The sequence below is a fragment of the Bactrocera oleae genome, chromosome 3 (genome assembly GCF_042242935.1).
Source record: "Bactrocera oleae isolate idBacOlea1 chromosome 3, idBacOlea1, whole genome shotgun sequence".
Taxonomy (NCBI): domain Eukaryota; kingdom Metazoa; phylum Arthropoda; class Insecta; order Diptera; family Tephritidae; genus Bactrocera; species Bactrocera oleae.
The window spans coordinates 74,960-88,460 of NC_091537.1; the positions used below are offsets into that span (position 1 = coordinate 74,960).

Here is a 13,501-nt window from a genome sequence, read left to right on the forward strand (position 1 = left end):
CTCGTTTACGGCAGTTGTCTAGCGATTGCAATATGTACACACGTACATACAAGTATGTATGTATATTAATATGTAAAATGCATTTCATATTAAAATTCGTTGAGTGAACATACTCTGAGTGTTGAATAGTCAGTGCTCTTGAACTCTGACCAGGTGACCTCCATTGAACCTTCCAAACCTATAGACAGTCACACATTTAGTTGTTGGTACATTTTTTAGCATTCGTACAATCGCTTGGTGTGTCACACAACGTGCTTTTATTTAAGTACTCATAGAAATATATTCATATATACATGTGTATATACATCCATATGTAGTTGTTATAGTTGTGGCTGTACTGATAGGTATTTGGTGTATATGATACTGTATAAGTATAATATGTGGATTTGTTCTTATTGCGAAGCTTATAATGCGCATATGCACTTAATGCTAATACAGGCTACGACCGAGTAGAACAGTGCCAACCCGCTGATCCTCATTCCCTTCTACAACTCAAGCCGATTTTGACTTAATTCCACATTCAGCCACAAAGTGTTTCGCATGCATGCCAAGTTTGTTACTTCATTGCTTTTACTTACATATTTCGCTATTATTGTTTTTGTTTAGGGCAATGGTTGCCGGGGCCATTGAGGCTGAACATGTCATTTTTATTCGCTTCACAGTACCCCGCCATGTCAAGAAAATGAGTCGTACGGAAGAGATACAAAAAGCAAAGTAAAATCATCAGCACCCGCAACAAAATCCAACAACTAGCAGAGAAATGTGAATGAAAGAATCGAAGTGCATTTTATTGTCAATGTAAATGAATTTAAGAGTAGCACTCTAAAATTTCCATCTCCTCATATTTACTTTTATATAGTTCTGTGCGACTTTTTATAATTGTTTTTAGTTAAGTACATACACACAAAACATGTATGTGTGTACATATGTTAAAACATTGTGAATGGCGATGATATTTTAATATTCTGGTACCCATGAATAGTTTAACGAAATTAATAGCTATATTGAAAATGTGGTATACTCACAGTCAGTACAATCCCAAAACAGTGTTTGCCATATATGACACCAGTTGCGCATTTACTCTTCATCACTCTTAATTCTCTCTATAAGTCGTTTCAAATAAGAGACACTAAAAATGTTTAATATCAGGCAAATATTGTTGTTCAGTGACACTCTGAAGTAACGTTATACGACAAGTACTAAAGAAAAATTCGACCACGCCCATACTCCTCTTCCTGACCTCAGACCGCCCCATGGGTTTCAGTTATTATCACATGTTTTTCGAATATATTGCAAATCTATTTTGAAATATTTGTGTATATACATAAAAGTATATATATTCCCAAAAATTTTCTACCCTGGTCTAATACATATGTATGTAAATAGATAATTTTAAATAATAACCATAGTATTACATTATAGTTGCATCAGATAAATTTAATTAAACAAAAGTGTTATAATATAATTGGTTTCTTGGTATATATAGAAACTTTTGCAAATTTTAAGTCATAATCATGAGAATCAGTCCGTTAAGTGCATTTATTTATGTGTATATAAACATACAAATCATATCAAACAAATTTCTTTTAACACAAAGTATTAAATATAGTGAATTAAAAAGAGTTAATACCGTCAAATTCGATTATGTACAATTTTTTAAGTGCCATTTCTCATTCTTAAATATGAGACCAGTTTCTAATTTATCTAGTCCTGGTTGTTCGCCAGGTTTTAGTACTGGATTAGCTTAAGTACCATGAAATTATTGTTTAAATAAAGTAATCAATATCTTTAAAACACAGTTCTCCTTAGAAATTCTGAATTTATTTTTGACATATAAACATGCCAGGATAATAAAACATCATATCCCAAATACAATACATTAATTAACTTAATTTGTTTACGTACATATAGACCTAAATACGTTAGCAGGTATCTCTACAATACAGTATTTCTAAAACTTTTAAGCAGTTTTAGAAGTTTGGCATCACTGGTAAATTCAACAGTTGGTTTCTCTCAGTTGTTATGCTCAAATCCTAACTCTCCCGCTCTATCTTATCAGTTTGCCGTGGGTTGGGGATTGTTGGAGCACATTTTGAACAGTTTGGAAGTTCATCTCACAGTTGTGGCGCGTGTGTTGCGCTGAGAGTGCAGTTGTATTACGCGTTCATTTGTTATCGCAGTTGACATATGTATGTCGAAGTTTTCCGTTTTATTTTTTTATCGCACAAATACAACAGTGAATGAAAACGCGGAAATACATTAGGGTCTCTTAACAATATTTAATTATAAATATATGTATTACGAATATGCATACATTTCGAATGACTTTCATTAGATTACTTGAGATTACAAACACACAATCTGCAAATTTATTTGGAAAACATATAAATTCGATATTTAGGGGTAAATTGTTTTTTTGACACGGATGTTAAAAAACTGCACAATAAAAGGTCAATATGTACTTTTATTTTTATATTTTTTCTCATAATGTCAACTTCTTAATGAGGTAATATGTACATACCTGCATATATAAAGAATGAAACACGTGACTACCCTATACATGTGTGTACATACATATCAATGTTCGTACTTAATATACGATACCAACAGTAGTAATTTTTAAGAGTAAAGGCGATTGGTGAGAAATCTTATTGATAAGAGGAACAAACCTATTTCGATTTCCAATATTAATAATTATTTTATCGAAATCAATTGAAGAAACTATATGTTTAATATAATATATAGTGATAATTATGTATATATGTTAGAAGTGTTCATTGCGTACACACATACATACATACATACATATGTCTTTAAATACACCACAAAAGCAACCATCATTTATAAAATAAATATATTCATACTTGTATATACATCCAAGAGGTTTGAGCGCCAGTTACGACTGGCTCTGCATTGGACCATTGTCAAGGAACGCAAATGTACAAATTCCGTTAATTTGATAAAGAAGTACTACAAGTAAATTACTAATTATTGTCATTTCTAAATTTTTTAAGTATTAACGAATATAGAATATTAAAAGTGAACAATATCAACCACAAAATAATATAGTGAAAGTGATCATAAACTTCGCAATTTCTTTAGTATAGTTCATTTCCGGTTCCTCAGATCAGTCCATCTTCAAAAAATAGCATCGTTTTATTTATTTACAGTCGATCTAGAATTTTACTATATTTGACTAGTTTTGTCAACCACAAACCATCGGCAGAAATTACATTAAAAATGGATAATATCGAAGGGTGTTTACATAAAGTGACAAAGTAATCATGGTGTTATTACGGTGAGTTGTTATCTGACTTTAATCGCTGTTAGTAGGTCGATTATAATAGAAGTTGTGGTGTAATCAGTTCTTTGACACGTTCCCCAAACATTATTTATCTATATTGATTAATCTGTGAGATCAATTTTGTAGGCAAGGTGTGGTAATAAAGAGGGGCTTAAGCTTTAAATAAAAGTTAGTAAAGACAAGATTGAAGCACACAAGGTCAACGTAACGAAAGAAACTGTCAAACTTTCATAGTAATTGTAAGCAAAGCCTTTCCCTTCCAAAGTACTCCAAAACAATTTTTTTTTGTAAATATATTATATCCAAAAAAGTCACAGGACGAAATGGTCGTAATTTTTTTTTTTATAATTTTTGAATGTATAATATTTAAACTGTAATATTAAAGCAGTTTTGTTTACATTTGCTGAGCCATATTGTTTTTTTCTGATCAACTTCTATTTAAACAAGTAAGGAAGGGCTAAGTTCGGACGTAACCTAATGTTTTATACTCTTCTAGTTTGCAAGGGTCAAAGCCGGCTAAATACCTTTACGTGTTAAAAAAAATATATATTTAAAAATGTAGCGAAAAGGTTCAACTTCATTGTTCGACAAAATCGTGAATGGATAACAATTAAATTTGGAAGGTCATAGACACTTCGTTTTATCACTATATTTTACTTCCCGCTAGCGAAATTTATATTAAAATCGTCCTCAAATGAGATATACTTGTATGTACATGTGTAGATACATAAGTACATATGTGATATAAACACAACCGCACAGGCTAAACTGAATAAATTGAAATAATGTGAAAAACGTCAACAAGAGGATTGGCCTTCATTATATTAGGGATAATAAAATTTTATAACTTTTAAGAAAACGTGTTCACTTAAGTTCATTAACATATCCCACATTTTGACCAACCTAAACTGTTTAAAGTCACTCGGAAAGGCGGAAATTAATATTTAGGATATACTGGGGGCAGAGAAATGGAATCGCTGATTGCATTAATTTTTGACATTGTTCAGGTATACTTGAGAACTTATTTTCAAGAAATTTAATAAATATAGGAGTATAGTCAGTCGGATGTTTCAAAATCCTGAATATCGGTTATATGGGGGCTAAGGCAAGTTTTCGTCCGATTTTATTCATTTTATCTATTTTAGGCACCAAGATACACTGTTGTTAGAAAAATACGCTCTCTCAATTTCATTAAAATAACTCCAATTATACAATATTATATGTGATATAAAGTCAACTGGAAGTTCGAGAATCTTTATATTAGGTATATGGCGGCTAAGGGAAGTATTAACCGGATGCAGCCGGTATATATATATTTATATATTTTTCTCGAATTTCAATAATATACATATCTCACAGTTTGACCGAAATTTTCGGTAAGAAATCAGCCATACGCACTGAGGTCCACATGTTCGGATTGTGAGGGCTTGAACAGTTATGGTTCGATTTTGAAAATTTTTAGACTCGTGATGGCATACCCCAAAAGCACAATTTGTGTTCATCTGCATACATATATTCATTGGTGCTTGATTTGAGCAATGAAAAGTGAAAGAATCATATTTTTATTTTCACAATGTAATATAGAATCGTCAGGATGTTATGTATGGAATTTGGTTGAAATTGATCGAGTATGTCCGGAGATTTGTGATTTCACCTATATATGGGCGGTGCCACGCCCATCATCGAATTTTGACTCCGACTCCCTAGTGTATTAAGTTATTGATTTATCCCGCTTTTAGTAGTTTTTGACAATGTAAGTAGGAGTTTGTACTGGAATTGTCCTAATTGAATTTGGTTATTGTAGCTTTAGTGGTTTAGGAGATATGTACATTACACCTGATAGAGAGCGGGGCCACGGCCCATTTTTTCAGATTTCACCTATATATGGGCGGTGCCACGCCCATCATCGAATTTTGACTCCGACTCCCTAGTGTATTAAGTTATTGATTTATCCCGCTTTTAGTAGTTTTGGACAATGTCAGTAGAAGTTTGTACTGGAATTGTCCTAATTTAATTTGGTTATTGTAGCTTTAGTGGTTTAGGAGATATGTACATTACACCTGATAGAGGGCGGGGCTACGGCCCATTTTTTCAAAATTTTTAGCCCACAGATACCCCTTGCCACTGCAATTTCCTGTACCAAACTACAGGTTTATATCTTAATTTAGTTCGTAGTTATGGCATTTTATAAATTTTCGTTTAATGGCGTTTAGTGGGCGTGGCAATGGTCCGATTACGACCATCTACGATTACTTGGGTAAAAATCGAAATATCCTAACGAAACTTGGTACACGTGTTACTTAGCAAAAAAGTAAGGACGAGTTCGTTCCCATACCATAATTATTCAAGCCCCCATGTGCCGGAAATGTAGAGCCCAAAGCCTATGGCTGACTTTTTGCCGAAAATATCGGTCAATCTGGGAGATATGAAATTGAAATGCACTCTTGTGTTAAAATGGGTTGAATCGGATCAATACTTCTTTTAGCCGCCATATACCAAATATAATGAAATTGAGAAAGCGTGTTTTTCGAATAACAGTATATCTTTGTGCCTAAAATGGATAAAATCGAGCGAACTTGCCTTAGCACTCATATAACTGATATTCATGATTTTGAAATGTCCGGCTGACTTTATATGTTTATATTTATATATTTATAAAATTGCTTGAAAATATGATCTCAAATATACCTGAGCAATGTCAAAACTTAATGCAATCAGTCCATTTCTGTGCCTCCAATGATTTTATTTGTAGTATAATTTTCGCTGACGGGAAGTAAAAGTAGTAACAAAACTAAGGGAGTCGTATGACCTTCAAAATAATATCTGAGGGTATTCCCCGGCTTTGATCCTTACAAGTTGAAAGAGCATGAAATGTTCGGTTACACCGAAACATAGCCTTTCCTTACCTGTTTAATTTTTCTTTGGATATAAGCTATCGGAATTTTTATACTCTCACAACTTGTTGCTACAGAGTATAATAGTTTTGTTCACCTAACGGTTGTTTGTATCACCTAAAACTAATCGAGTTAGATATAGGGTTATATATATATAAATTATCAGGATGAATAGACGAGTTGAAATCCGGGTGACTGTCTGTCCGTCCGTCCGTCCATCCGTGCAAGCTCTAACTTGAGTAAAAATTGAGATATCTTTATGAAACTTGGTAGACATGTTTCTTGGTACCGTGAGACGGTTGGTATTGCAGATGAGCGTAATCGGACCACTGCCACGCCCACAAAACGCCATTAATCAAAAACAAATAAATTGCCATAACTAAACTCCGCAATAAGCGTGGTCCCGCCCCTAATAAGTTTAATGGGCATATCTCCTAAACCGCTAAAGCTATAATAACCAATATCACTGGGAGCAAATGTTTATAGCACCTCTATTGACGGTGTGAAATCGGGTGACAAGCCCGCCCACTCCCCATATAACAGTACTGTTAAAAAATACTAAAAGCGCGATAAACCAAGCACTAAACACGCCAGTGACATTAAATTTTATCTCTGGGATGGTATGATATGACTTTATAGGAACCGCGTTCAAAATTAGTCAGTGGGCGTGTCACCGCCCACTTTTAGGTGAAAACCCATATCTTCATATAGTGCAAAAATGGGCGAAATCGGACTACAACCACGCCTATTTCAGTTTCCACTATGCATATCAAGAAACAATGATTATATCGAGGTAAAATTTTGCGTGAATAATACGTTTAAAGTATGCCACCTTGTGACCAAAAATTGTCTAAATCGAACCAAAACTGTTCAAGCCCTTAAGTAATAAATATGTGGACCCCAGTGCCTATAGTTGACCTTCTACCGAAAATATCAGTCAATCCACAAAGAAATCTCAAAAGAGTATACCATTTGACTTTGCGAGAGTATAAAATGTTCGGTTACATCCGAACTTAGCCCTTCCTTACTTGTTAGAAGGTACATTTTTCAATCTCAGATTTTACAAATTTGTTTTTATCAAAAAATACTATAATCACTGAACTCAAGGTTCCCAAACATACTCACCAGATTGGCTTGTTTGATTTTGGACCACTTCATTGTAGAAAATTATTTTTATCCCCGGAACAGGGTATATTAAGTTTGCCACTAAGTTTATAACACCCAGAAGACAACGTCGGAGTCCCTATAAAATACATATATAAATGATCCGCATGATAAGATGATTTGATTTAGCCATGTCTGTAAATATACGAACTAGTCCCTCAGATTTGAAGCTATCTTAAATTTCCTGTCCTTTTCTCACTAAGAAGCTGCTCATTTGTCGGAGTGGCCGATATCGGACAACTATAGCATATAGCTGCCATACAAACTGAATAATTGTAATCAAGTGCTTGTATGGAATCATTTGATGGGGTATCTTCACAAAATTAGGCATGAATTATTGTCTAAGGCAACAATGTAATCTCCGAAGAAATTGTTCAGATCAGATCTGAACGATCGGAATAAAGTGAGTGCAAGGAAACGAGGTATCTACACGAAATTAGATCGAAATCAAGCTCTTGTAAGGATACATTGTATTTGTGAAGGGTATTATAGCTTCGGTGCAACCGTAGTTAACATTTTATCTTGTTTTTAAATAAACTACGAGCCAACAAGTCATATAAAATACAAACCTCATATACACATTGTACTTGTATATATTACACCTATGCCCAATTGCCAATTAAGATTCGTCTGGTGAGTTAACTGGCACCACCAACGTCTATAACTTTGCGACGAACACAATATATACTTGTATATCAAGGTATGCATATAAATTTTCTTATCGTCAAAGCTTGGAAACTTTTGTTTGAACTTCAATACGTTAAAATTAAATACTCCCAGATCTTTTTATGTTCACATGTTCGTAAAAAGATCAGTCAAAAGCAAAGCAGGTATAAAATTAAAATTAGTAAGGTGACTTTGACATGAAACGTGATCGTATGTAATAAGTTCTCTTAAACTGAAAACAGCAATCAGCTATGTACGAGCAATACGAGGTAATGTACTGTCCGATTGTATATAGGTACATACATGCATATACCATATAATACAAACATTTTCAAAGAATATGTGAAATTTCTATACCGTGCCATGATTAGAAGTTTTGTATTAGTGCCGATATTGAAAATTATGATTTAAAAATTTATAATTTAGATATTCCTTATTACTGTGATTTTTAAAATTTTAGATTTATGCGTAAACTGCATATTTCCGTTAGAAACGTGATTAGAGACAAAAAATATTTGCCGCAATAAAGAGATCTTTTGCATTTCCAAAGTAACGATAATTTCCAAAATAGTTTTCTCTCCTGAAGACCAATTGTTATTGTTATAGTCAAATAGAGTTCTATAAAAACCTTGATTCAATTATAAAAGGTTGTGTCGATAGAGCAAAAACAACAATTTTTCAAAAGTAATTGGATCCATAATGTCAAAATCAGCCGTTATGCTTTGTATTGTTTTGATTTTATGATTCAAAAATACATTTTTAAAAGATTTCAACCAATGAAAATGCGTTTTTTGAGTGATAACTCAATACGAATAGATTGTAAATCACACAATAACATCAAATTGTAAACAGAAAATTTATATGAAAAACAAACGTTTGGCATTATGGATACCAACACTTGATTTATATACTTGAATCATGATAAAAACGGAGACCTTGAGGAAATATTTTCTCATATTTTATTTATTTCATATTTGGACCGAAAACACCAAAATATCTTTGAGTTTGAGTTATCAAAAATATTTATTTTCATTCTATGAATTATCGAACTAATCGATTGTCCTTTATCAACTAAAGTAACAGAATAAAAACAACAAGTACGGAAAGGCTAAGTTCAGGTGCGACCGAACATTTTATACTCTTGCAACTGGCAAGGATCAAAGCTGGGGAAATGTTTTCAGGTATTGGCAAAATTTATATCGAGCGCAAACCACTAATATAATTTTATAACTTTTAAGAAAACGTGTCCACTTAATTTTATTAAAATATTACACAATTTGACCAACATAAATGGTTTAAAGTTGCTTGGAAAGTTGGAGATCATTATATAGAATATATTGGGGGGAGAGAAATTAAAGGACTGATTGCATTAATTTTTGACAATAATCATTATTCATATGCTCTCTAAATTTCAATAACTCCCACATTGGCCGATATATGTATGTTGTATAAAGTCAATTGGAAGTTGGAAAATCTTTATATTAGGTATATCGGGTGTATTATTATCAAAGAAGTATTTTCGCCATATACCAGATATATCTCATAGATTGACCGATATTTTTGACTAAAAGTCAGCTATACGCCCTGCGGTCCACATTATCGGTATGTTATAGTCCGCGTTTGACCATTTTTAGACCCGAGATGGCATAGCTCACGGGTACTATTTGTGCAAAGTTTTATTATATGCATTAGTGCCTGATTTGTAAACTGAAAAGTCAAAGAATCAGATGGAATTTAAAATTGTGTAATATGGGAAGTGAAAGTAGTTGTAGTCACCCGGCTTTCAACTCGTCTCATCATCCTGATCATTTATATAAACTACAATTACAAATAAACTACTGAAATGAAAGACCTGGTGTGTTAAACAAATTCAATAACAACAAATTCATTTATATATTTTTTAATACGGTCCGCTAATTTACTCTTTTTAGAAATTAGTATGAAAGTACATAGATATGTACTATGTATAGTACATACAGGTGTTTATATAATTCGAGCTTTTTTGATTTTGAGTCTTGGACTTGATCGTTTGTTTATTTACTTGTTGCTATGTCTACCCAGTATTAGGTGGTCAATGACGTATTACAAATGTAGCATTGACTTTTGGTGGGTGCTTGACGAAGGCGCTAAACTACTACAATAAATTAAAAGATGATCGTACATGCATATATATATGTTCATACATATATAATGACAGCATTTTGTATTATAATCATATGCAGTATAAAAAATATATTTCATAATGTAAATGTATAACATAACACATAACATATATAAAAAAGGTAAATTTTTATATTCCAATGAAGTTAATTCTAAAATTTTGTGCTAAATTGAAATAGAAGTTTTTTTCGAAAATATGTTTAAAGCAAAATCTAACCTGACGAACATATGTTATGTTTAATCAACCTATCAAATGGAAATATTTCATTAAAATAATTAAAAAACAAGTAAGGAAGGGCCGGTGTAACCAAACAGGAAAATACATTCAGGTGCATAAGGTTTGTTAGCACAACGAAATTTAATATATCTATTATATGGTAGTTTGATTATTGATCCGATTTTTTACATACAAAGATATTATTATCAGAAAAGGATCCCCTTCGAATTTCTTTAATATATCTCACAGACTGACCAATATTTTCGACATATTCCTTATCTGGGCGCATAAATAGCTGTAGTCCGATTTGGAAAATTTTTATAATAAGGTGGCGCACCTCAAAGACACTATTTATGGAAAGTGAAAGAATCAGATGGATTTTAAAATTGTGTTAAATGGAAAGTAAGCGTGGTTGTAGTCCAATTTTCCCATTTTCGCATTAAAACATATGAATACCAACATGATATTACATTCGTCAATATCGGGCTTGTAGGTCGGGAGATATGTGATTTCACCTAACCACGCCCACCGTCCTATGGCTCCTACAAAGTCTTCTTGTATCATCCTAGGTGTAAAATTTAAGTCTCTGTAGAAATATGTATTGATTTATCGCGCTTTTAGTAGTTTTTAACAGAAACGTTATATGAGAAGTGGGCAGGGTGATCAGTCGATTTCAATCATTTTCACAGTGTCGATAGGGTTGCCTAAGGCATTTGTCGTGGGCCACGCTCATCTAAAAAACAAGTATATTATATTTATATATTGTTAATGGTATGTGAGGTATCTTAATGAAACACAGAGATAATTTGTTTCTCTTAATAATATGTAGTAATGCCAAAAATAGATCAAATCATGTCAATACTACACCTTTCCCCCATATATCCAATAAAAGATTTTCAAAGTTCCGGTTGGTCTTATACCGTATATATCGGTCAATATGCAAGATATCTTAGCAAAATTAACTGAACATATAACATTGTATATTCTTTAGTTTAATGCCTAAAATAGGTGAAATTATATTATACTACTTATAGTAATTTTCGTTATTTTATTCTAACAAATCTTATTATATTAATGGTTATAGCTGGATAAGAATGCAGTTATTCTAGACCTTAGCTTAAACCAGAGAACGTAAATGGACGCGAAGGTGCAAATTGAATTTTATATGTTACTCGATTGAATTCTTCTAAGTTCTCTGCTTAAACCTCACATCCCTAATATCATCAATTCCGATCTTCTGGTTGACGTTTTCACATCAACTCAATATATTAAATTAAGGCTCTTCGGTTAAGTTTATGTCAGATATATATTCTTTCGCAAAATTTTTATACCCTAAACAGGGTATATTAAGTTTGTCACGAAGTTTGTAATATCCAGAAGGAAACGTCGGAGACCCTATAAAATATATATTGTACATAAATGATCAGCATGGTGAGCTGAGTTGATTTAGCCATGTCCGTCTGTCTGTATATATACAAACTAGTCCCTCAGTTTTTGCACCTGTCCTTTTCTCACTAAGAAGCTGCTCATTTGTCGAAACGGCCGATATCGGGCCACTATAGAATATAGCTTGTCATACAAACTGAACAATCGGAATCAAGTACTTGTATGGGAAACTTTTTTATTTTACGTAATATCTTCACGAAATTTGGCATGAGTTATTTAGATCGGATCACTATCGCCACACAAACTGAACAATGGGAACCAAGTGCTTGTATGGAACAATTTTACATTTGTCGAGGTATCTTAACGAAATTTGGCATGGATTATTATTTAAGGCAATAATGCAATATCCGAAATTGTATAGATCGGATGACTAAAGCATATAGCTGCCATACAAACTGAACGATCGGAATGAAGTGCTTGTATGAAAAACTCTTTTATTTGAGGAGGTATCTTCACGAAATTTGGCATGGATTACTATTTAAGGCAATTATGCAATCTCCGAAGAAATAGTATAGATCGGATCACTATAGCATATAGCTGACATACAAACTGAACAATCGGAACCAAGTGCTTGTATGGAAAACTCTTTCATTTGACGAGGTATCTTCACAAAATTTGGCATGGACTATTATTTAAGGCAACAATGTATTCTCCGCAGAAATTGTTCAGATCAGATCACTATATCATATAGCTGCCATACAAATTGATCGCTTAAGTTTTTGTAAGGATACTTTGTATTTGTGAAGGATAATATAGCTTCGGTGCAACCAAGTTAACGTTTGTTTTTGTTTAATATGAAGTTTTGTTAACACCTGAAAGTGTATTCCCAGCTTTGTTCCCTTCAAGTTGCAAAAGTATGAAATATTCGGTTACACCCGAACTTATCAATGTATTCTCCGCAGAAATTGTTCAGATCAGATCACTATATCATATAGCTGCCATACAAATTGATCGCTTAAGTTTTTGTAAGGATACTTTGTATTTGTGAAGGATAATATAGCTTCGGTGCAACCAAGTTAACGTTTGTTTTTGTTTAATATGAAGTTTTGTCAACACCTGAAAGTGTATTCCCAGCTTTGTTCCCTTCAAGTTGCAAAAGTATGAAATATTCGGTTACACCCGAACTTATCAATGTATTCTCCGCAGAAATTGTTCAGATCAGATCACTATATCATATAGCTGCCATACAAATTGATCGCTTAAGTTTTTGTAAGGATACTTTGTATTTGTGAAGGATAATATAGCTTCGGTGCAACCAAGTTAACGTTTGTTTTTGTTTAATATGAAGTTTTGTCAACACCTGAAAGTGTATTCCCAGCTTTGTTCCCTTCAAGTTGCAAAAGTATGAAATATTCGGTTACACCCGAACTTAGCCTTTCTTTACTTGTTTACTATAAAGTTTCGCCAACATATTTTCCCGGCTTTGACCCTTCCAAATTGCCAGAGAATTAAATTTCGAGTATGGCCAAACTTAGGCTTTCCTTATTTTTAATGCTTTAAATCTTTATACATGTGTTTCTATACTTAAATACCAGAGAATTAAATTTCGAGTATGCCCAAACTTAGGCTTTCCTTATTTTTAATGCTTTTAATCTTTATACATGTGTTTCTATATTTAAATACACCCCTAGTTTAAGAGTAATTTATTTA

At 32.9% G+C, this 13,501-nt stretch overlaps 2 protein-coding genes across 8 annotated transcripts in view; one reads left to right on the top strand and one right to left on the bottom strand.

The window, feature by feature from the left end:
- LOC106614954 (uncharacterized) overlaps positions 1-13,501 on the bottom strand; it is a 69,063-nt gene that overhangs the window by 34,966 nt on the left and 20,596 nt on the right. The window contains exon 1 of one of the 2 annotated variants that reach the window (XM_036369756.2): positions 7,324-7,439. The exons of the other annotated variant lie outside the window; for it this stretch is intronic. The gene's annotated coding sequence lies outside the window, so the exon portion shown is untranslated. Of the gene's footprint in view, positions 1-7,323; positions 7,440-13,501 lie in introns of those variants that run through there. 2 annotated transcript variants of the gene reach the window in all.
- The window catches only part of Samuel (SAM-motif ubiquitously expressed punctatedly localized protein), a 35,518-nt gene that overhangs the window by 5,638 nt on the left and 16,379 nt on the right, over positions 1-13,501 (top strand). Inside the window, exons 1-2 of one of the 6 annotated variants that reach the window (XM_036369752.2) lie at positions 2,099-2,450; positions 3,171-3,298. The exons of 3 other annotated variants lie outside the window; for them this stretch is intronic. In XM_036369752.2, coding sequence (XP_036225645.1) covers positions 3,285-3,298 — 14 coding nt within the window. In that variant the 5' untranslated portion in view covers positions 2,099-2,450; positions 3,171-3,284. Of the gene's footprint in view, positions 1-2,097; positions 2,451-3,170; positions 3,299-13,501 lie in introns of those variants that run through there. 2 more of the 6 variants (XM_070106856.1, XM_036369745.2) reach the window with 2 other exon arrangements.